The 23,671-nt window shown below is 33.6% G+C and overlaps 1 protein-coding gene across 1 annotated transcript; it reads left to right on the forward strand.

Moving 5' to 3' along the window:
• Positions 1-10,098: 10,098 nt before the first annotated feature.
• Positions 10,099-13,739, forward strand: LOC113711728 (trihelix transcription factor GT-2-like). Its single transcript, XM_027234913.2, has 2 exons — positions 10,099-10,673; positions 11,433-13,739. Exons 1-2 carry the CDS (start codon positions 10,333-10,335, stop codon positions 13,138-13,140), a joined length of 2,049 nt encoding a protein of 682 aa, XP_027090714.1. The 5' UTR covers positions 10,099-10,332; the 3' UTR covers positions 13,141-13,739.
• The last annotated feature ends 9,932 nt before the right edge of the window (positions 13,740-23,671 follow it).

Here is a 23,671-nt window from a genome sequence, read left to right on the forward strand (position 1 = left end):
AAAATTGAATGAAGCTGCCAAGAATTTTGACAAAGGACAAGTTCTTTTAGCTCTCCTCTCATTTTCGGCCTGCCATTCTCCTCCTTTTCTTGTTTTTTTCTCCTGGATTCTCATTTGATGTATGTTTGTTGTGCAGATCAGACATTCATCTAATTATACTACTGTAGTTCATGTTTTATTACGCTAGCTCGAGTATTTTACGATTCCTGCCAAATTCCCTAGAGACAAGAAAAGTTCATGCTTGTAGTGTATTTGACGTGATTCCCTAAACTTGTATGCAAAACTACTTTGACAAGCATTAAATGCGTCTAGAGTTTAAGCAGTTTGGCTTTGTCTTTCTTTGTCATTAATCCAACTAATCGGGAGAAAATAGTTAGTTGCATATATGACAACTGATCATATCAATTTTAATTTCTCGATCCGTTTCTTCTTCTCCGGCCGCCCCGTGATGAAAAAGAAGAAGAAAAAAAGAGCTCTATTTTCACCTCCTACAGATTTGAGAGTTTTCAAAGCATTTGCTCCTTCCTGCCAAGATTTGCAAGTTTTGAGAAACCCTACTTTGTTTCCAACAATTCGTGGCTTGTCCCTTGTTTCTTGAACGAAATTCTAGCAAAATAAACTTGTGTATTAATCCATGAAAAGCTTCAAGAAAGGTGCTTGATCAATCTTAGGCTATTCCTTGGTGAGAATAAAAAAACCTGTAGCCTGGATAGGAATGTATAACTGCCCTAGCAGGGCAATGTTTGGCACCGCCAAACTTCATTTTTCTCTTTTAGACGTGCTTAATTAGCTTCCTATACCAAACACTCAAAACTCAAAAGCTTGTATATGCCATGAAAAATAAATCATCCCAATCACATGCAGTACTAGAGCTAAGTTAACATAGTCCCAAAGCAAGAATCTAATACCAATTTTGCTCTCATGGGATGTCTTATCCAACTAATCCAATTGGAGCATTATGCATGATTGCAAAGTCTCTCCCAATCTCACACACACTTTTTGAGTTGAGTGTGTGTGTGTGTGTGTGTTGATGAGTTAGCTTAGCTTGCTAAACTAGCTCAGTGACAGTACAAACCCCATTGATAATGCCAGCCTTAAAACTGTTATCAACAATTGGCATGTGGATTACATGATGGATTTGTAGCAACTTCACATGCTATCATGCTTTGTTAATAACACATTAGCATAATTCTTTTCATGTGTAGTCTAAAGGTAGCTTTGTCTGAGTGAGCTATTTAGGTGTGCAATTAAGGCTTGGCACATGCTATAGCATATCTTGCCAATGAGGCAAAGGTTTGGTTTTGCTCCATTCCTAAGCTTAATTTTACAGTGGAATTAAATATATTTTTATATGTGCATAACTTAATTAGTACATGCTTTATGCTTTTAGAGAGATCTAGAATCAAGAATATAGCACCAGAGCCAACACTTGAAGAATAGTTTCCTGCCAACTATAGTAGTACAAACTTTCAAGAAGAACAAAGTTAAGGGAACAATACGTAAACCAGTTACAATAATGAAAAGATTATTTCATCATACGTACTGCATTACCCCCTTTTTTTTGCTTTTTACAAAAAAAAAAAAAGGATTCATAATGGTTTCCCACTTACCCTCTCGATGGCTCGAACAGATGGCTTTTCAGTTACAAGTGAAGCGTCTTACTGAATTTACAATTGAATTTGCGTCTTACTGAATTTACAATTGAATTTGCTTATTTGATGTAGAGTGGTCGGTGGAAGATAGTAGTAACATTAATTTGACAAGAAAAAACGCTGAATTTAAACCATCATGTGCTGCTGCTACTATAATTTGGGGCTCCGCATTTAACGGGGGTTTGACAATATGATATTATGAGTAAGATTTTTTTTTTTTTTTTGTCAAAATTTTGATTTAGATGTTTAGTTTGATCCCTTTTTTTGTTTGATTGGTCACAAACATAACATTATTGACAGTCCCCAATTAATGGATAATAACTTAAAGAGGTAGTATAAGTAAATATGATGAACAAGCCTAGTTGACAGGTCACATTCAATAATTGATATTCATTGAAAACCAATTGATGCAAATGGTCAATTGTATGGTTATGGTCACTAGAATGGGTTGAGTCACAAATTCTCCTCTGTGGGCTCCATGAGGGAATGTAAAATTTTGATAAAAAAATAGCCATCACTTTTGTTCTTATGAGTATTATTATTATAGGTTTTCTTCTTTTTTTGTTGGGGGGGGGGGGGGGAAGGGGTGTGGAGGAGAGAAAAAGAAAGGTAGGATGATGGGAGGAGATAAAGAGAGAACATGAAGAATCCACTTGGGTGGGATTGTGGAATTGCTTAGCTATTGCCAATTGCCAGATAAAATTGAAGAAAAAGGAGAGGTTAAACCACATGGATGACACATGATTTATGCCTACATTCACATGCCTACCATATTCAAATTAAACTCCCCCTTCCCCTTTGTGAATATTGTAGCTTTTCCATATGGGGCCAGCAATGTTTAGATCAGACAGCTCATATTGGTCCATGTCACACGCCTTAATAGTTAACTCCTTGTTGGGACTTGAATGACAGACGTGTCTTTCCGTCTAGGCAAAACTTCCCTCCTTTCACATGATAATTCTCCATCAAACGAGAACAATTACTCGAATGGCCACTGAACTTTTTCGATAGTCAAAAAAATTGGCCGTTCAATTATCGATAATATATTGGTTTTAATATGTAGTAGTTCGTCCCCTCGCATTTACATGATTTTTACATTTACGTACATGCACGTATAAATCAAATTTTGGTAAACATAGATTAATTACCTTGGAAGAACCCTGTATTGTATGTGTTGTATATTTATTCTTCTTTTTTTTTTGTTCACTCCGAAAAAACGGCGAGTTGATGGAAAAACCTCCAACATCGCTCCCGACCTGATCTAACGTCTTTACATTTTAAATTGTTACTATATTTTTTTTTTTGTTATGCCCTGAAAGCACAAAATAGAAGAACCCTGTATTGTACGTATATGTATATGTACACACAATATTTAGCGATGCACCTACATACTATTTCACGTAGGATTAAATTAGAAAGTTTGAATGCTTGACTTATTGTGTGTTTCGTGATAGAAGATTTCACACGTAAAGTAAGTTAAAGGCTGACATGACTCATGCATAACTAAATTTAATTCCGAATGCCATACGTAATTAATCAAGAAATTGTTACCACACCCTTGTGGGATGTAGATGGGGCACATGGGCTCTCTTTTGCTATTTTTGGAGGGTATATTGAGGAGAAGGCCGTGACTTCAAAAGGGAAACTCTCTTTACAGAAAGGGAGCTGAAATATTTGCAGTTTTTGTGCTGTAAAAGACAACCTCATTCATAATTTTGAAAACTGCCACTGTTTGATGACTACGGGAATAACTGAACTTGCAATCTTTTTTGTTCAACTTGTGCAATTTTTGGGTGCATATGGTAACAAACAAACCTAAGTAGTCCCTGAAATCTCAGAGCCATCAATCTCTGGGTTGCAGTGCCAAAAAGGGAAAGAGAAAGGAGAAGCTTTAATGCGGTGGCTATAAAAAAACAATATAGGACAAGGGTAACACAAGAAGCCCCAACAAAAAAAAAGAAAAGGAAAATGCTCATTTCTTATGAATAATAGACAATGATTATTTATTTTTCGACCTAGATTATTCAAACCCTTTTGATTAAAGATAATTATATAAGCAAGTTTTTAAAACCCTTTTGATTTTTCTTCTTTTACATTAAGTGTGTGTTTGGATTGCAGATTTTCAAAGAAAAATTGTTACGTTTTCTGTGGACGTATTTTTCAATTACCTTTTTATTTTGCATAAATTAAATCGCTACAGTTATTTTTTTTTTACAAAAAATCTCAAAAAATGCAATCCAAACAAAGTCTAAATTTATTTGAAGATAATCCACAATATGCAAATTACATGCTATACCGTTTATAACGTGTAAGGAACATGGTCTCTTTCTCATGAATGTGAAAGCTGAAAGTAAGATTCTCGAATTTCAGATGTCAACTAAGGATTGGTGCAAAACATGTAATGAAAGGGTAGGTACAAAGTTACACCTCAACGCATACATTTGGAAGTAGTAAGAACAAGAAATCTGTCCACAATTTCCAATTTCCAATCAAAGTATTAAGTCCAAATTTTTTTTGGTGGATGTCAAAAATTACAACGCTAGCTTTGAAATGATTGAAAACCAAGATTAATTCATTATCATTTTCTGATGTTGACATCCAGCCTCATCCAACTCATACCACGTAACTTCTCAAATGCATGGTAATATTTAATTACAATTTACAATGATTAATGAAATCCCAGTTCTAAACCTAACTACTCCCATGAACATTTGATTACAGATTTGAGCAACAAATGATTCCAATTGTGTTGAAAATTTTGATTCCAACTACACTCGAAGTACATTCCTGGACTTATTAACGATCAAATTTACGTTAATCCACATTAAAAAAATTAGAGAGAATCAATCTATTGGAACAAAATCAAATTTGCATAGTGCTTGGCAGCAACTAACTAATCTTTTAATCTTCTTTAACAATGTTATAACGCGTAATCAACGATGCGTACCACTTGACAACTATCCATAATTTAGTGAAAAATTGCTTGGATTGTGGTTTTCGGTAGAAAATTTTTTACATTTTTCGTGAATACATTTCTTAATCACTTTTTTACCTCAAATATACCAAATTGCTATAATACATTTTTAAAAAAATTCCTAAAAATAACAATCCAAACGGGACCGTCACAAATTATATATATATATATATATATTTGTTTCCAATTCCTTCCTTTCACAAACATAAATTTTTTTTGTTTGAAAAAACAAAAGTTATTTCGTTTACTTATCAATTTGTATGACCGTTACTAGTAGTGTGGAAAAAAAAAAGTACATGAATATATGTTTTTTTTTATTTGGGTAAGAAAAAGTTTTGCGTAGGTTAGACTCCGGTCATCATCGCAGATTGGAGAATGTTCCTGAAATTATAGGTCGTTTGTAGAGATTTTTACGAATTGCTCACCAATACAATCTCACATTAACAATATAATTCGAACACACTCATCTTTTATGAAAAAGTAATCCATCTTTGCCGGTGAAGCCAATTTGTGCTGGCATGTACGAGTATATGTGCTTGTGTGGCTGCGGGCATATTCTTGTTTTCGTGTGGGAAATAGATTTTACATTCTCGGTGACATCTTTGATTGTGGCATGTGACCCACTTGTAACTGGCTTGTAAATGCCAACCCTACCCTAGAGAATCATAATCTTATGAATTAATGAAAGGCCAAATAAAGTGAATGCCGCCCATTTACCCTTTACTAGTAAATATATATATATATATATATATATATATATATATATATATATATATATATATATATATATATACACATTTATATACACATTTTTATTCATTGAAAATCACATGATATACACGCACTAAATACTTGTACATATATACCCATAAACAAACACCTACACATCAATATCCACAATGAATTTCGCCTTGCAATCGCTATCACTAATATGTTTAATGCTTTTAATCGCAACAAAATATATCGTCAAAGCAAAATTCATTTTTTCTGTAACACGTCATGTTTTCATCTTTTACACATTGTCGGGTATCTATTGACCAATAATTTGTAAGATTATCATTTCATAAGTAATTTAATTTGAATTCACTAGCCAAAATTATGTATATGTATGTGTGGTGTGTGTATGTGTGTGTATGTATCTTGGAGGGATAGGGATAAGGGCGTAGGCAGGCATTAAAAGAGAGACATGTACGGTTGAACCCGTAAATTTAGTGGCATAGTGGGAAGGCATCTCCGACAGCTAGAGAGAATCCCACACAGCCAGCGAAGCGCAGACATAAAACAAACTAGTAAAAAAAAATTTTTTTGTTGTTTTGTAAAGCAAGCAATCGCATATGAGTCCATAATATTTACAAGTGTACACATGTATGTGTATACATACAGATATGCATAACATTTATAAAAAAAACCTATACATATAGAGAGAGAAAGAGAAAGAGAAAGAGATGAAGGGTACGTAATTGATGATAAGAAGACTAGTCACCATTTTCTCTCTCTAAAATAGACGATACCAATTTTGCCTCTGATGTTTACCTACCATATTGGTCCATGCGAAATTACCACTATGCCCTCGGATGAACCCTCTTTTTTTTTAAAAAAAAAATTTGATATTTGTTGATTTTTTAGTTGACCAAAATAGCCCTAGTACATGATTGATTCCCCCCATGTTCTTATCCGATTTTAAATTTTACACGTAATGATAGTAAAGAGTATAGCCCATTCATAAGTGTGTAATTATTGTTGATTTGTGCATTTAATGGCTTATTGATTGATTGGGTCCAGTACTTTGAATTATTTATTGGTTGGCCGCTCCTTCCTTTGCTTTCTTTACTCTTTTTTTTTTTTTTAAAAAAAATGTTGTTTAATAGTAGTATGTTCATAATTTGATAGTGCCATTGAGTTATTTGCAATCATACGCAAACTGGGGTGTGCATTATTTATTATGTTTTGAGTTTTTCTACCATAGAATTTTTTTTAATGCATTTACCTCTCTCTTACTTTTTCTTTTAAAATATTAACAGCAGCATCATGTCGGTAAAAACTTTCAACATTGACAGCTAATAGATCCCATCTTTGGAATAACATAATAATGTGCTTGAGCTGGTTTCTTGCTTCCAAAGTTATCATTTGGCTAAAGCGATTAATTGTTTACTACTAATGAATAGCATATTAGGAACCACCGAGATTTGGTTCAGTGGCCACCAAAAAGAGGACTGTAGGTCAGGTATTCGAACTCTACTTGCTTTGAAAAAAATCCAAAGGAGGTGCAAGAGCACTTCCTTGATTTAGTAGGTTTTTATACCTATTAGCCCCTTATACAGTCTCTGTAGGCTCCCATCTCCCTTAAATTAGGATATATTAGGTTATAAAAATGTCATCGTTGTCGTAAAAAAAAAGACATATTAGGAATGATAGGCTTGTACAAAACAAAAGCAAGGTAATAAAGCTAAAATGGCACTATTGAAAAAAAAATTTTACTCTAAGTTAAGCGACCGATTGGTTAAAAGACCTAGCTAGAAAGATAAGAAGTTAAGGGGAAAAAAAATGGATTGAATTGGTCGAGCCAATCGACTAATTCAATCCATTTAACCAATAGGTTAGGCTATTGCCAAAAAAACCAGGTCAATAAGGACCTATTCACAAACTACTCAAGCTTGGCCAATATTAGTGAAAAATAGGTTGGAGATGGTCCAGATTGAACAATCATTTACCTTCTTCCACAATAGTTCTTTTCATCACGTAACAATACCGTTCAAGTTGGCCAAACAAGGAAATGTTTGGACCGCCTCCAGATTTGCAAATTAATTAATTTTTGAAAAGTCAAAAAAAAAATCAAAACTTCCAAAAGGCGACATACATGGTAACTTAATTTTCTCATATGTCCTTTGGTAGGAGGTTACCAAAGTAGAAAAGAAAATGTTATACAAAAATTGATTTGAAAGGAAAATTAGAAGCAAGGACAGGAGGAGTTTTTTACTTTTTTTTTTTTTTGCCAATAATTGGAAAAGCTTTCACATTGCCTCCTCTTAAGATGGAACGCGATTTTATGATTGCAGTGTATAATTGAATTTTCTTCACTAACATGTTCAAGCTGAAAAATAATCAAATTCCTATGAATTGGGAACTTTATACAAGTGATAAATGTAAATCCTATATTTATATATGATCTCAATCAAAGATGAAATATATAAGAGCATATAAGTTGATGACTTTTTGAGTTTTGCAGGTTGGAAATATACATGTATCCCTACACATAAATTTCAACATCAAGTTATAAGTTGTACAATTGACAAAAAACACAAAACTTCAGCATAGATTGATTTCTATGCTAAATTGGTTAACAGGGAAATTCTGTCCCAACAGGAACATAGCCAGATTTAGTTTCAAAAAACTTGTTACTTGAGATTCACTTAATCTCTAATTTTAACATAAACCGTTATTCTCATATTTTTAAGTTAATTTTCCGATTTCATATACGGTTCATCTTCTTGCACTTTTCAAACTAGGAGATTATATGTATGGAGTAAATCTTATATATACTGACAGTATATACACTATCAACATTTGATTCACGACATGTGTGCAAAAGTCGAATTTCAAATTCAAATTTTGCATAGTTGTCATTCATCCAACGCTGACAGTGTATTGACAGTGTATACACTGTCAGTGTAGAAAAGATTAATCCATATGTATATAGTACTAATTAATTGTTAACTTCAAACAGTCAACTTACTATCTTCTTCTTATCTTTCATTATTATTAACCTTCTTATGTGCTTAGGTCTCTTCTTAAAAGATTTGCCAAAAAGCTCGCACTTCAATGAGTTTCTTGAACTTTGTTTCAGGGTTTATGAAATGCAATAAATTTCCAATGATTAGTTGCAAGAAAATCATGACTGAGCACAGCTGGTCTTCATTCCTTCCTGTTTTTCTGTTTCCCAATTAATTGGCTATCGACTCAATCTTCCACCATTGGAATTTGGAAAAAAAGATCATACCACGACCAAAAAGTTTGCTAAAATCATATGATCCATCAGTTATGTGAAGAAAAAGACTTGCTTGCTCCAAAACTGCATGATGTATTAGTATTACTATTATTATGTGATATTGTTCATCTTCATCCCATAATTGTGGAATCAATCAATTGACCTTCACAAAGAGCACAATTTTTAAACAAAATTTAGAACAATAGTTTTTTCTGGATATAATTTCAAACACAACAAGTGTGGAGGGAAGATGAGAGGATATCCCAATTAATTTATTTTTTTTTGGGGCAACATTTTTCATGACACACATATTTATTACGGTTGGTTGCAAACCCAACAGAATTGGCCACTATTTACTTCAATTCATAAATGGCTTTGCCTAATAAAATGACCTACATCTAACTAGTTTAATTCAACAATGGAACCCACTTTTACGAAGACCTATCGAAATTCTACTTAGGCAAAAAAAAAAATTTTCTTATGAGCCACAATCAAAACCGAGTTTGTCAAACTTCCCAATTGTCCCTTTCACCATACGTGGCTGCACAAGCACCATAGTCTCCCAAGATTAAATCCATTAAACCCTCATATCAATTGTAATAAAAATCACTCCAGGCAAAAACCCTTCGAAAAGGGCACTTTCGTAATTTCATCCCACCAACGACAACCCCCCCAATTTTTTTTTTTTTTTAAAAAAATACTGAGATTACACGAGAAAATCCCTGATCAATGATCAGGTGATCCAATAAAAAAATTGACTCAGATTAGCATCCAGCAGCAGGATGTGTAAAAAAAGAGAGAGAGGAGAAAAAAAAAGAAAGGGTCAATGGCTGGAATGGGATTCATGTTAGGGCCATTATGGTCATTTCACAAAAACCCCCCCCCCCCCCACAAAGCTTAGCCAACAGCCACTGAATTCCAAAACGCCCAAAAAGCAAAGCTGACCTACATGGGCCGGCTTTTAACTATATTTAGCTGGACAGACAAAAACCAACTTATTATCACCATCGTCGCTTTCTGCAGCTGTTGCTGCTACTGCTTTGCTGATCATTTCCCCCATTCCTGTACATCTATCTCTACACGTATTATTGGTATATACATTCATTCTCTACATACATACACTACTAATACACATACCTTTTATATATATATATATTATACACATTTAATCTTTTCGTCATATATATATATTTTTTTATTCAGTTTCCACAGACAGCCCAAGTGACGACCCCTTGTGGGTGCTCTTTAAAGTTTCGACCTTTTTCATCCCGAAATTTGAAAAAGAAGCGAATTATTATTGTTGTTGTTGTTATTATTATTACTACTGCAAGATCTTGCAGTACTGATGCTACTGGTAAAGATTCCATGAGAGTTCTTGAATGAAAAAAGGCAATATATATATATATATATATATATATTTTTTTTTTTTTTTTGCTGAAGGAAAAAATTTTTTTTTTTTATAGGGAAGGGAAGGGAAGGGAGGGTGTGAGATTGACAGGCAGATCCCACCGAAATAAATTATTAAATTCACCACGCCCTCATCTTCATAAAACCCACAGAATTCACCATCTTTTAGTGATAAGTATATTTTTTATTTTTCAGCTGTAATTGCCCCCCAAGAGGGCAAGGCTCATCACCACAACAACAGCAAAAGAAGGAGCTTTTCTTCTTCTTCATCTTCTTCTTCTTCTTCCTCTTCTTCTTTCTTTCCTTTTCTTGTCATGATGTTGGGCACATCTTCTTCCTCAGCTGGTGGCCTAATAGGAGGCAATTCAGCTGAGGCCGGGGCTGCGGGGGCCACTGGGGCAGCGGCAGCAATAGAAGCTGGAGCCGCTCCCCATGATAGTGGTGGAAGCGGCGAAGTAGGCGGTGGGACGGGAGGAGCAATCCCGAGTGGATTCAGTGAGGATGAAAAGGCAAGGATTGAAGAAGGTGAGAGGGCAGCTGGGGGTAATAGGTGGCCTAGACAAGAAACATTGGCCCTCCTAAAAATAAGGTCTGAAATGGATGTTGCTTTTAGAGACTCAAGTCTTAAAGGTCCATTATGGGAAGAAGTTTCCAGGTATTAATACTGAAGTTAGTGATTAGAATTCAGAATTGTTCAAGTGAGCTGGTTTTCTTTCTTTCTTTCTCTCTCTCTCCTTTTCTTTCTTTTTCAAGAAAATATAAATTTTTTTTTGGGGTGGAGTAAAAGATCCCTTGTGGATCAATGTTTGTATTGAATTATGGCTTTTTGATTAAAGGGGCAATTGTGTTTGAGCTCAGCTTACTAAAATTCAGCAGTTTCTCCGGATTTTTGCATTTTCCGGGGTTTTCGCTGATCTGTTTTGGTTTCCTTTTGGCATTTTCTTTCTAATTCAAGCTAAAAAGAACAAAGGGGGGCAGTAAATTCTTTGTTTTGGTTCTCTCATCATGTAATTAACCTTGATCCAATTAACTCTGTGCCCACCTGAACTTCTTTCTTTCATCTCATCTCGTTTTACTAGCACGATTCAAGCTGAATGAAAAGTACTTCTGCGGGACGGGAAAGGAGTGGTTGAATATTTGATGAATTCTTTTCCCATGATAAAAATGTGCTCTCTCAAGTTTGCTTGTTTTCCTTACCTTTCCTGGCTCTTTCATTTTTCTTCCTTCTGATTCGTCTGTTAATTATTATCTTGTTTGCACTTAAAGAGTCTTATAGTTAATTCTCTCGTGTTTATTTTATGTGAGATTTCCTTAAGTGCTTGCTTTATCGATGAATTTAAGATGGGACAAAAGTAGAAAATGGAGTTTTCTTTTCCTTTTTTCCTTTTCTTTTGACAAAAACTGTTGTTATCAGGAAAATGGCTGAACTTGGCTATCAACGGAGCTCAAAGAAGTGTAAAGAAAAGTTTGAGAATGTTTTCAAGTACCACAAGAGAACCAAAGAAGGCCGAGCTTCAAAAGCAGATGGCAAAACTTATCGCTTCTTTGATCAATTGGAGGCACTTGAGACTAATCCCTCAATGCAATTGCCTCAACCTCCAACAAGGCCTCAGCCTCCAACGGCGGCGGCTGCGGCAATGGCCGTGCCAATGCAGGCTGCAGCTTCAAATCCTCCGATCTCATCACATGGCACTGTTTCATCGGCTCCGCTCTCACCAAATCCAGTAAGTTTTGCTCAAAACTTTCTGCCCCAAAATGTTACTAGCAATGCTATTCCCACCATCCCTTCACTGCCACCTTCTCAATCACAACACTTGCATCCGCCGCCGCCAACGACGAACGCTGCAAATCCTCCTCCTCCTCCTCCTCATCATCATCATCATCCGAGCAACACTAGTTTTCCTCATCATCCCAGTTTATCGACGAGTATGTTGTCCAATTCTTCATCTTCATCTACTTCGTCCGACGAGGATATCGGAAGGCGGCATTTGAGGAAAAGGAAATGGAAGGATTTTTTCGAGAGACTAATGAAGAATGTGATCGACAAGCAAGAGGAGTTGCAGAAGAAGTTTTTGGACACACTAGAGAAACGGGAGCGCGACCGGATGATAAGAGAAGAGGCGTGGAGAGTTCAAGAGATGGCTAGAATTAATCGAGAACACGATCTTTTAGTCCAAGAAAGATCCATGGCGGCCGCGAAAGATGCAGCAGTCATTGCATTCTTGCAAAAGATCACTGAACAGCAAAACCCCAACAATCCTAATACTACTCCAATTCGGCTTCCAGCGCAACTCCAATTGCCAGAAACAACTCGAATCCCGCCGCCTGCTCCGCCGCCTATGGTTCCTCCGTCGATGTCGGTATCAGTCCCACAAGCAACGCCTGTAACACCAATTCCACCACCTGCTGCTGCTGCTGCAGTTGCACCACAACCACCCACACAAGCAACAATGGGGGCCGCGCCAACGAGGAATCTGGAAAGCAGTCCTAATAAAACGGATAACGGGATTCAGAATTTCATGCAACCGAGCTCTTCTCGCTGGCCTAAGGCTGAAGTTCAAGCTTTGATTCGTATGCGAACCAATCTTGACGTCAAGTATCAAGAAAATGGACCCAAGGGGCCACTCTGGGAGGAAATATCATCAGGAATGCGTAAACTGGGGTACAACAGAAATTCCAAGAGATGCAAGGAGAAGTGGGAAAACATCAACAAATACTTCAAGAAAGTCAAGGAGAGCAGCAAGAAAAGACCCGAGGATTCAAAAACTTGTCCATATTTCCACCAGCTCGATGCTTTATACAGAGAAAAAGCAAAAGGGGAAACGACTTCATTTGCCTCTGGATACCCAAATGTTAAACCCGAGAATCCCATGGTGCCAATCATGGCTAGACCAGAACAACAGTGGCCGTTACAACAGGATCAACAACAGCAGCAGCAGCAACAACAACAGCAGCAGCAGCAGCAGCCGGATTCTGCAATGGAGGATCACGGGAGCGATAACATGGATGAAAATGACCATGACGAAGATGATGGGGACGAAGATGAGGACGAAGATGAAGGAGCAGGATACGAGATAGTGACAAACAAGCAGGCTTCGTCTGTGGCGACCACAGTCGAGTAGCGAATGAGGCCATGGAGGAAGAGGAAAGAGGCCGAGGTGGTAAAAAAAAGAAAGGGGACAACGGGACTGAGGAGTTTGGGAGGTGGGACAGATTTGCAGGAAGATGCCAGAAGAACGAAGGAATCAGTGGGTCAGAAAAACGGTAGGCATGAAATTGTTGCTGCAGAGATGATGGGTGGCTTGTTGGCTGGCTGGTGGTGAAAATAGTAAAGATAAAAAAGAAAGTGGAAATACATATGGGAAAAAAAGGATGGTGTTTTACTTTTACCTTCTTTTTTTTTGTTTAAATTTACTTTTATTTTTTAAAAAAAATTTGGTTCTTTTTTTTTTTTTACTTTCTTTGGGGGGGTTTTTTTTAGGGGGGGGGGGTTTGGTGTTGTAAGGGTACAGTGGTTAGCTTGGTATAAGTTTAATTTTCATAATTTATTTATTGTTTTGAGAAAATAAGTAAATTCATAGAGATAGAGAGAGAGAGAGAGAGGAGTTTCAATTAATAAACACAGACAAGGATAGTGGTTGTATTTAAATTTTTCATTCTGTTAATGGGGGTGTAATGTGACAAAATGGTTAATTAGAGTGTTTTTGTCTTTTGATGAGCAGACTTTGTTGGGTACATTTAGTGATTCTTTGCTTCATTAAAATAGTCATTGATACTGAAGGAAAGCACTGGTTTTCATGTGGGTGTTATTTAAAAATGAGCATACTTTATATTATGTCACTGAATTTCTCAAGTCAAGTGCTCAATTATTAACTTATTGAAGTATGCTTAAACGCTAATATCTAAGATCCATATGCTTTTTTTTTTTTCTTTTCTTTATGCATATTTAAGATCCAAATGTCAAATCTAGAGGTTTATGCCTTTCCAAATTCCAAGAAAGTTTTTAAAATCGAAATCTTCGAGTCTAATGATGTAGAAACCATAATATTTTAGATAAGTTTTTCAAGAAGGGTTCACCTAGCTACAAAAGAAAGAGCGTCTTCTTTGATTCGGGTCTGTTTGGATTGTGAATTATTAGAGATATTTTTACTGTATTACTTTTTGTAATGTGATGTATGTGAGATAAAAAGGTAATTGGGAAAGTAAAAAGGTGTATTGGAAATTAGAATGATGATGTAAGCAAATAAATTTAGAGAAATAAAACCCAATCCAAACTTTATAAATCTGTGATGTATATATTTTTTTTTCCAACAACACGATATTTTAATTACTTTTGTGTTGTGAGGTGATAGAAACAAAATATAGTGACTGATTTTAGTACGTGTTGGTTGGTTGGATTTAATTAGACTGGTGAAGTTTTCCCATCCGACTTTCCAATTGGTTGATAATAACCCATCTGCTTAATTATTATGACAAACAAGTTTTTCATGAGATTGGAATGATGATTCATTCAAGTTCGTCATTCCAAAAACAGTGCAGGAAGCCTCGTTTTCAGTTGTCTCACTTTTCTTGTATAAAGTACTTGTTAACTAGTGCTTAAGGCACCTTTTAATCTGAGTTTAAAAGGGCTTAATTATAATTAGTAGAAGAAAGCTTTAAGCTAGTCTCCCATGACAAAAAAGGGCCCCCACACACAATTAAGAAGATTCCAACATGACACATGATCCCTTCTAGCAGAGGGTCACCATTCTACACAAGGCAAAGTGTGAGAGATGCCTTCTTTTTCTATCCAACTTCAAATCATTCTTTTCTTTTGGGAATTATGTAATTATATGGAGTTTTTTTTTTTATTTTTAGTTTTGATCGGTTGACTTTAATTAGAGAACCAAAATGTTGATCAAGTAATCATCACGGATGGTGCAGAATGAAATCAGGAGGACATGAATTTTCACTTGTCTAGTTCTTCATGATGCTTTCCATTATTTTTCTTGCCTGATATAACCAATGGAGAGAATTGTCAAGGACAAACAGAAACAAACCCCACATCCCCACCCCAACTTTCTTGCACTTCCCCCTACTTGTTGCCTTGTTGGGTTAAGGTCTATTTTTATATATGTCTGTATTAGTTTGATGTTACTGTTTTTTTCTTTTTTCAATTTTTCTAGGTGATTAGTACAAAGTCTTAAAAAACCAAAATCATGTAGTCAAGAAATTAAGAGAAAATTAAATCACTTGGCTTAAAGATAGTATAGTATCTTTTTTTTTTTTTGCAATGGTGGTCATCTTTCCTTTAGGCTAAAAGTGAAAAAAGGAAAAAAATAAATAAATGTTCAAACACATTAGAATAGCTTTTCACTTGAAAGAAATAAGAATAAGATCCATGTCTATAAGGTTATGCTTTTATCTTCTTCTTTTTTTATTTTTGGGAAAAGGGTCAATAAATAAAGTGTTGGTGTCTTCCCCTTGTACTTCTCTAATAAGGGTTGCTAGTGTCCATTTTGCACATCCCAAGTTGTTTTTTTAAAGTTTTCTTGAACAATAAAACTCCAGAAAACACCTCCTCCTCTAGGGTCCCCGGACGCTTTTTTTTTTTTTTAAACGGCAGCCTTCAACTTTGAAATGTTGTGCAGTAAAATTCAAACAAAAACGTCGCAAAAGAGTTTTTTGGCTTGAAATTTACCCCAAAAAAAAAAAAAAGAAAGAAGGAAAGATGAGTACTATTATTGCCTTTTGGCAAAATAATTAATATTCAATTTCACTTTCAAGAACAATACCCCAAATCTGAACCCATATAAATTATTTGACTTGTGATTGCACATAATTACTCCCCACCCAAATTATTGAAAGACTTGGGAAATTATTACCATCCAAAAGTGGGACCAAAAATTGAGTGGTGAAGAAATATATTATTTAGTATCTGGACAGCATTAGATATTCTGTTCTGTTATTGATGAACAGTGGAGTATATGACATGCAGGCTCCCGTTGCTGTCAACACTTACGCACAGAAAGTCTTATCTTCTCTCTGTTTTCAAACTTATCACTTTTTTTGGACGCAGAAATTCTAACGTCACTGCCACTTTGCTGGGTGGCGGTTGTAAATTCCATTTAATGGTCTGCCCTATCTGTCTATGCTCTCATCAACTTGTGCTAATCTTTGCCTCCCTCCTCCCTTTAGCCCCCCCCAAACACCCCTTTAGCAGATAAACCTAATAATACATAATATACATATATAATTTGCTTTTTGATATTCTTTATACTAGTATACACTATAGATGACCTAATTATTGTGAGCTTGTTGTAAGCATGCAGCTTAGTTTAATTAATTTGATTATGCATGGACAGAATCTTTGCCCATTTTAGGGTTTAGCTAGGTAGTTGGATTCCAATTGCGTATAGGCTAGGCTCAAAATCTTCAAACATGTTTCAGAAACCCTTTTAGGTTTTGTGATCGATCGAGGAATTGAAGTGTTAATTCTGTTGATTGATTCGATTAAGATTCAGAAATGGTCAAGGAATTTGTATGAAGCTTATCGTCTACCATATACATATGTCCATGATCATTAGGTTTATGCATGAAAAATGATATGATTTCTCCACGCTAATTCGACCAGCATTTAAGTCATCTTGGCAATTTACTAAAATCTTTCCAACTTGTTATTGATTTGAGCATCAGATCAGTGATGATTGTGGAGTTGATGAAACAACAAAGAACTTCAACAATTGATGGTTTCTAAGCAGTAGAAAAATGGCCCAAATTTGTTTATTGCTGTGGACGCTTGAGAAGGTGAGTCAATTCAAGAGGAAAAATGAAGTTCTAGCTTGTGAATTTAAGAAACTTGTTTTGCTCAGAAATTTCACTTGATGATGATGGAAGTTAGCAGTGCTCTATGTTTTGCTTGAAACAATAATGATGAAGGATGTGGAGAAGCGAAAAAATGAGAATGTTGTAAGGGAAATCCCTTTTTAGGGCAAAAAACTAATCATAGATATTATTTTCAATCGATTTCCGTATAGAAAAGAGAAATGGAAAAAAAAAGTAGGTATAAAAAGTAAGAACTAGCAAGTACTTCTTCCGTCCCAAATTATTTGTCGCATTTCGAGATTCTAACTTTTTTTAAAATAGTGATTTGATGATCATGTTAGTGAATTTGTTTTTAGAATTACTCTCGAAAGTTTAAATTCAGTATAAATATAAATAAAGGTGGAGATAACATTAAAAAAAAAAGAAATCAAAAGTAACTTTGACTTTGAAAAAATGGCAAATATGTTGAAATATTTCCAAATAGAAAATAGAACAGTCTGAATGAAACACGGAGGGAATAGTAGTATTATCGACAAATTTATTTGTTTTCTTAATCTCACCTCATTTCTAAGCTTTCCCATCAAACACAAAAGTCCAATCATTCCTTGTTTTCAGCACTGCAAATCATCAAATTACCACTATGATTGAAATGTGATCCATCTTTGTTTTGTCTGCTTTTTGCTTGTTCCAACAGCCATGTTGGAACTTGAAACCATCATACAACTCTAGTCTCTAGCACTGTGCTCGATCCAACAACACTCTTGAGTTCTTTTCCTTTTTTGTTTTAATTTTATGCTTACAAACATATCTTTGTTAGTTTGTTTCGTGGAAATTGCTCAAACATGCCATATAAAATGTTAATACAACCTTATTACTATCATGATGAAACTTTTAAGTATGTATGTATATATAGCAGTGTTATTAGCACTATTATTCAGTTCTTGAGTTTGTTCAAAGTTGAGTTTTCTGAGCTAACAGCATCTTCCTGCAAGTGTCTAGGATTTCACCAGCTTTGTCACAATACTCGAGAGAGAGATGGAAGCTTTTTAAGAACTTGTGTCCAAATTACAACACCAGATTGGATCTAACAGAACAGAACCATGGTCCTGATTCCTGAATGAAATGACAGTTTAGTACTTTTACATTCAGGGTTTTATAATTACCTGCAATGCTTCTGCAAAGCATTTAAGTTGTCTCCTACGTTGATGATACAAAGCATCCGTGTGCTGGTGTGACAGGCCCCAAGTCTACCCAAAAGAATAAAATGGAAAAAAAAAAAAAAAGGGTAAAAAGAAAGTTCATTCTTTTACAAATTTCCTCAGTTCCAACACCTTAATGTAAAAAAATTCTGAAAATGATTTTTGCGGATGCTGGAATATCGAAATTAAATGAGACAAAATAGAGTCACAAAGTTACAGGTGAATGATTATTTTCCGTACTACAAATTATTGACGTAGGTATGCATGCTAGAGAGTAGCCATCGGCTTAATATGAATGGTACGAAAGGTAGTACATGTACTAACCAATTAAATGTCTGCTTTAGAAATTAATGAAGAGTAGGGTATGTTTAAATTTGTATTACCCCAATGACTTTTTTTTTTTAATTTTGATTTTGACATACTAGTAAAATGAATGCCTTTGGGAAAAAAAAAAATTGCTATGTGGAAAATATTCTTCAAACTATAAAATATATATCATGTGATAGAGAACTAATCTTACACCCTATCATTTACATATTTTCCTTCAAAACACATGTTCAAATAAACTTCAAAATCTAATAAATCTGCATTGTAGTAAAAAAAAAAAAATTACAGTCATATCCCAAATCTAATGGCTATTTTAACCACTACTGTGGCCTCTATTTATGGTGGCTTCCTCGGATTGAGCTATGGTGGCTCCTTCACACTGAGTTCTGCATGTGCATTGTACCATTCTTGGTCCGTTGTTCTGTGCACTCATTCTGCAGAATCTGAACAGTTATTTGCAAGCATCTGTTGCCCTTTTAATCCTCTTTGTCTTAGGCTTTGTTCTAAATTATAGAAGGTAAGGTAAATTGCAGGAAAATGAGCTCTTTTGCAAGCTTACTTGAGTAGGAGCTTTACGATCAACTTGTATTAAGTGAGTTGGCCACGTAAAATCGAAAGACTATGTAGCATTAGCCTAGTTGGTCCTCCTCCAATATAAATTAAAGTAGAAGTAGCGCAATTGACCCTCCTCTAATATAAGTATAAGTCAGAGTAGAAGTAAGTATCAATTTTTCCGGCTTTTTTAAAATCTTTATCCCTAGACTTTGATTCAAATTATAGAAGATAAAGTAAATTACCAAGAAATGAGTTTTAATTGCAAGTTTATTTGAGTAGGAACTTTGCAATCAACTCGTTTTAGGAGAGTTCACGATGATATGGACCCAGTTGGGTTGTTCCTTAATATAAGTGAGAATAGAAATAATGTAGATATTAGTAATTGACAATCAAATTTTTACTATTAATGTAGATATTATTAATGAACAATCCATTTTTACCCTCATCGTATATATTATTAACTGACAATATATTTTTACCATATTTTCCAAGGCACCAGATGTGGAAATAGTAGTGTCAATTTCAAACCGTTACACCTAACTTTTGGGGGTTCATAGATGTCAATGGTGTTCATGTAACCGTTGCTGGCACACGAAAAGGTCAACAATTGCTTCTTGGCTCAAATAAGTGCTTTTAATGCCAAAAAGCAAATCAGCACTGATGTTCCAAGTCCCATGTAATTTATGCGCTTTTTTAGGCGTGATAACGCGTTGTCCCTCTGAAGTCTGAACTGAGGGTACTTACACTTTATCCCTTTCAACCTTAAATATATATATATATATATTTTAGGCTCCGTTTGGATTGCAGTACTTTTAGTAAAAAAATGCTTTTAAGTGCTAAAAATGCTTTTAAAGCATTTGGTGAATATTATCCCATAAAATTAAGAGTAGAATTTTTGGTGTTAAAAGTAATTTTAGCAAAAACTCAAATTAAGTACTTTTAGAGTAGCTTTTATGATTTTAAAAATAAAACATCAAATTTAATCATCTTATTTTATATTATGAACCAAATAAAGAGATAAACACTTTTAGAAATTTTCAAATTACACATTATCTAATACAATAAGTACTTATTGAATTATGTCTCTAAACAATATATTTAAAAGCACTTAAGCAGTTGATAAGCACTTATATTAAAAACTCGACTAGAGAAGTACTTTTTCAATAAGTTACCGCAACCCTAAACAGGCCCTTACTCTCATGAAAGCTAGTCAGAGTTAAAAATATAAAAAAAAAAGTTAGTGCAATGACAGTATTGTCCATTTATTCATGAAATTAGCATCATTTCCTTTTATTACTAAAAAAAATATACATCTTCTTTATCTATTAACCATTTTTTTAAAAAAAATTTAGCATGGGAGGGATAAGATTTAAGAAACGAGGAGAGGACAGAGGAATTAGAATCTAAAACGTCTAGGTTTTGGGATCTCAACTTCAGCCACTAAACTGAAATCTCATCGATTTTTCTATGCCAACAACATCAAATTGGGAAAAGCTAAATAAAATTTAAATTTAGTTTATATCCTTAAAATTTTTCCTGTCAGTTAGTATTAACTTTTATATATTCTTTTTTCAATTTTTTATAATTTAAGTCAAACAAAAAAGAATAAATAACACAATACTAAAATAAACACAGATACCAAATCTCTTCCTAATATAAATTTTGGTAATTGTATTTATTTTCAGTATTGTGTTATTTATCCATTTTGTTTGACTTAAAGTCTAATAAATTGAATAAAACATATAGAGAAGTAAACATTAATCTAACAGGAAAAATTTCAAGGATATAAACTATATATTAACTTTCTTTAACTTTATTTATTTTAATATTTTAATATAATTGATACGATAGAGAAGATATAAATCTTTTGGCGATGAAAGGAAATGATATTAAGTTATAAATAATTTCATGAATAAAAGGGCAATAATATCATTGTACTTGCTTTTTTTTTTTTATATTTCAAACTTTCACTAGTCTTCATGGGGGATTAAAGGTATTTATTTAAAGTTTAGAGGGGTAAAGTGTGACTACTACCTAAGTTCGGGGCCAAAATATTATCAACCAGCTTTTTTATTTAGATTAACTTTGGGAAAATCATGAAAAGTCCTCTTAAGGTTTGTGGTGTTGTTGTACTTTATCCACTAACGTTATCTTTTTGGCATTTTATCCCCTCTATTAGTCCATCTTAGCAAATGATCTGTTGAAATATTGAACTAGATGAAAATGCCTCCTGTTTAAACTGTTAAAATTTCTGGTGCAAATGCCCCCATCTATTATTTATAAAGAAATGTTTCCCTTTAAACCCAGAAATATTTTGTTATCATTTCACCATTCATCAGAGCTTTTAAACTTCCAAGTCCTACATTTGCAGCCGAAAAAGGGAAAAAATTGTCTCAAACTTCTTTAGATTCATTGCATTGCTTTTCTTCTTGATGTTATTCATCACAGCATCTAAAAGAACCAAATCAAAAGACCTGTGGATGTGGTAAAATAGCACCTTTAAAAGAATCATGAACACTGGAAAATCCCCGAAGGAGATTTTTTGGATGTTCAAATTACAAGGTATAATTTGTACAATAAATTAATGTCTTTTTTAACTTTACCCAAAACAACTTGTAAAACAAAAAAAAAATTTAGAATCATCAAACATATGATTTTCTTTTTTTCCTTTGCAAAATACATTAGTAAGAGCGGTCTTTTTTCCCCCTTAAAAGGGTATTTTTGGGAAAAACCATTGCACGACCTAAATTCGTAGGTAGTTTTGTCTATCCATTATTTTATCAAGGATATCATTGCCCTTTGCTTGTTAACTATCAACACAGTTATTAGTTGAATGCTTTGACTATTAGTTAAGGGGATAAAGTGCCAAAATGATAATATTACAGAGTAAAGTGCAAAACACTACAAACCTTAAGGGAACTTTTTGTGATTTTCCCGCTAACTTTGTACGCACCGACAATATAGTGACTTTTTCAAGGTTAATAACACTTTGCCCCCTCGAACTATAGAAGTAGTAATATTTTGCCCCTTGAAAAAAAATATAAACTTTGCCCCCACATTAGTAAATGTTAGGCTCTCAAAACAAGTGAAAATTTTTCTTTTAGCTTTGCCCTTAGTATTATTCTCACTTTGTTCCTCCCTTTAGTCCAAAAAAAAGGTACACTTTGTTTTAATAATTACAACTCTATATATAATATATTAAACCAATAAGAAAGTTATAATATAATTTTAATGTTTAAAACTAACAGACGTTATGCTAAAACATTATTGATGAAAAGTATCATATATATAGTTTATCAAAATAAACTTTGTGTGACATTTCTTTACAATGCAAAATTTTGTAATTTTTTTTTTCAAGATAGACTTAAAAACATATATAGTTAAATATGTGCTATAAATAATATTTACAAATAATATTTTGAAATATTTAAAACTAACTTTAAGATCTTTAACCTCAAAGAATAAAAAAAAAGAGTTATGCAATAATTAAGTAAATTTGATATTAACAAAATGTTGACAAAACATTATCAACAAAAAATTTAAAAATACTTGTCAAAAACTAAGCATCAAAAGATAATGTTCAATATAAGTTTAAACATAAAAAAATAACAATTACATGCTTTTACTTAATTAACCTAACAGATATAAATATGTTTTTAAATTACAATATTTGTTTTGTTGATATCAAATTTATTAAATTTTTATGTAACTTGTTTTTGTTTTAATTTTTTGAGGTTAAAGATTTGAAAGTTTATTTTATATATTTCAAAAGATATTATGGCACATGAGATTATTTATAGCATATTTTTTACTGTGGAAGTTTTTAATTCTATCTTGATGAAAACTTACAAAAATACATTGCAAGGAAATGTTGATAGTAAAGTAATTATATAGAAAATTTATTATATATATATATGTATACATACATATACACATGTGGTATTTTTCATCAATAATATTTTGGTGAAAAGTATGTTAGTTTTAAGTATTATAATTATACTATAACTTTCTTATCAGTTTAATATATAATATATAGAGTTGCTAATTATTAAAGCAAACTGTAGATTTTTGCGGTTGAAGGGAGCAATGTGTGAATAATATAAAGGGCAAAGTTAAAAGCAAAATTTTCATATGTTTTGAGGGCCCAACATTTACTAGGATAGGGGTAAAGTGCATATATATATATTTTTTTGTTTAGAGGGGTGAAATGGGACTATCCCTATAGTTCAAGGGAGCAAAGTATTATTAATCTATTTGTTTACGTTATTGGTTATGGATGTATGTCAGGTGTGCACGTTTTGAATTTCAATTTTATTAGGAGTGATTTTAAAACTCAAATATGAAGGTAAACTAATTTAGTAAAACTAATTAATCCCAAAACCTCCTACTTACAATCCCTCCCACCTTACAAGCTAACCTAACCCTCACCTATGTTCTTTTTACCTAGTCACTTGTGAGTCAATTATATCATATAAAATTTTGATATTTGCATTGTGATCTATCCCTTTATCACTCTTACCTTTTGTGCTCTTCTCCTTTATATTAAAAATAAGAATTAATCTTTCCTACAATATTACATTTTTTTGATTAGTAGGTATATACACATAACACACATATCATTCTAGTTGTTTGGATTGAAGAATTTAAGGAAGGATTTAAAATCCACCTAAATCTTTCTAGTTATTTGAATCATTTAAAAGGCATTTAATTTCATAATTCACTAGTTGTTAAAATACATTTTAAACACTATAATAATTTATGATTTACA

Source organism: Coffea arabica, chromosome 10e (genome assembly GCF_036785885.1).
Source record: "Coffea arabica cultivar ET-39 chromosome 10e, Coffea Arabica ET-39 HiFi, whole genome shotgun sequence".
Taxonomy (NCBI): Eukaryota; Viridiplantae; Streptophyta; class Magnoliopsida; order Gentianales; family Rubiaceae; genus Coffea; species Coffea arabica.

Coding starts and splice junctions, on each gene's coding strand:
- LOC113711728 (XM_027234913.2), top strand. CDS start 10,333: ATGATGTTGGGCACATCTTCTTCCTCAGCTGGTGGCCTAATAGGAGGC. Junction 10,674..11,432: donor TTATGGGAAGAAGTTTCCAG/GTATTAATACTG, acceptor TGTTGTTATCAG/GAAAATGGCTGAACTTGGCT.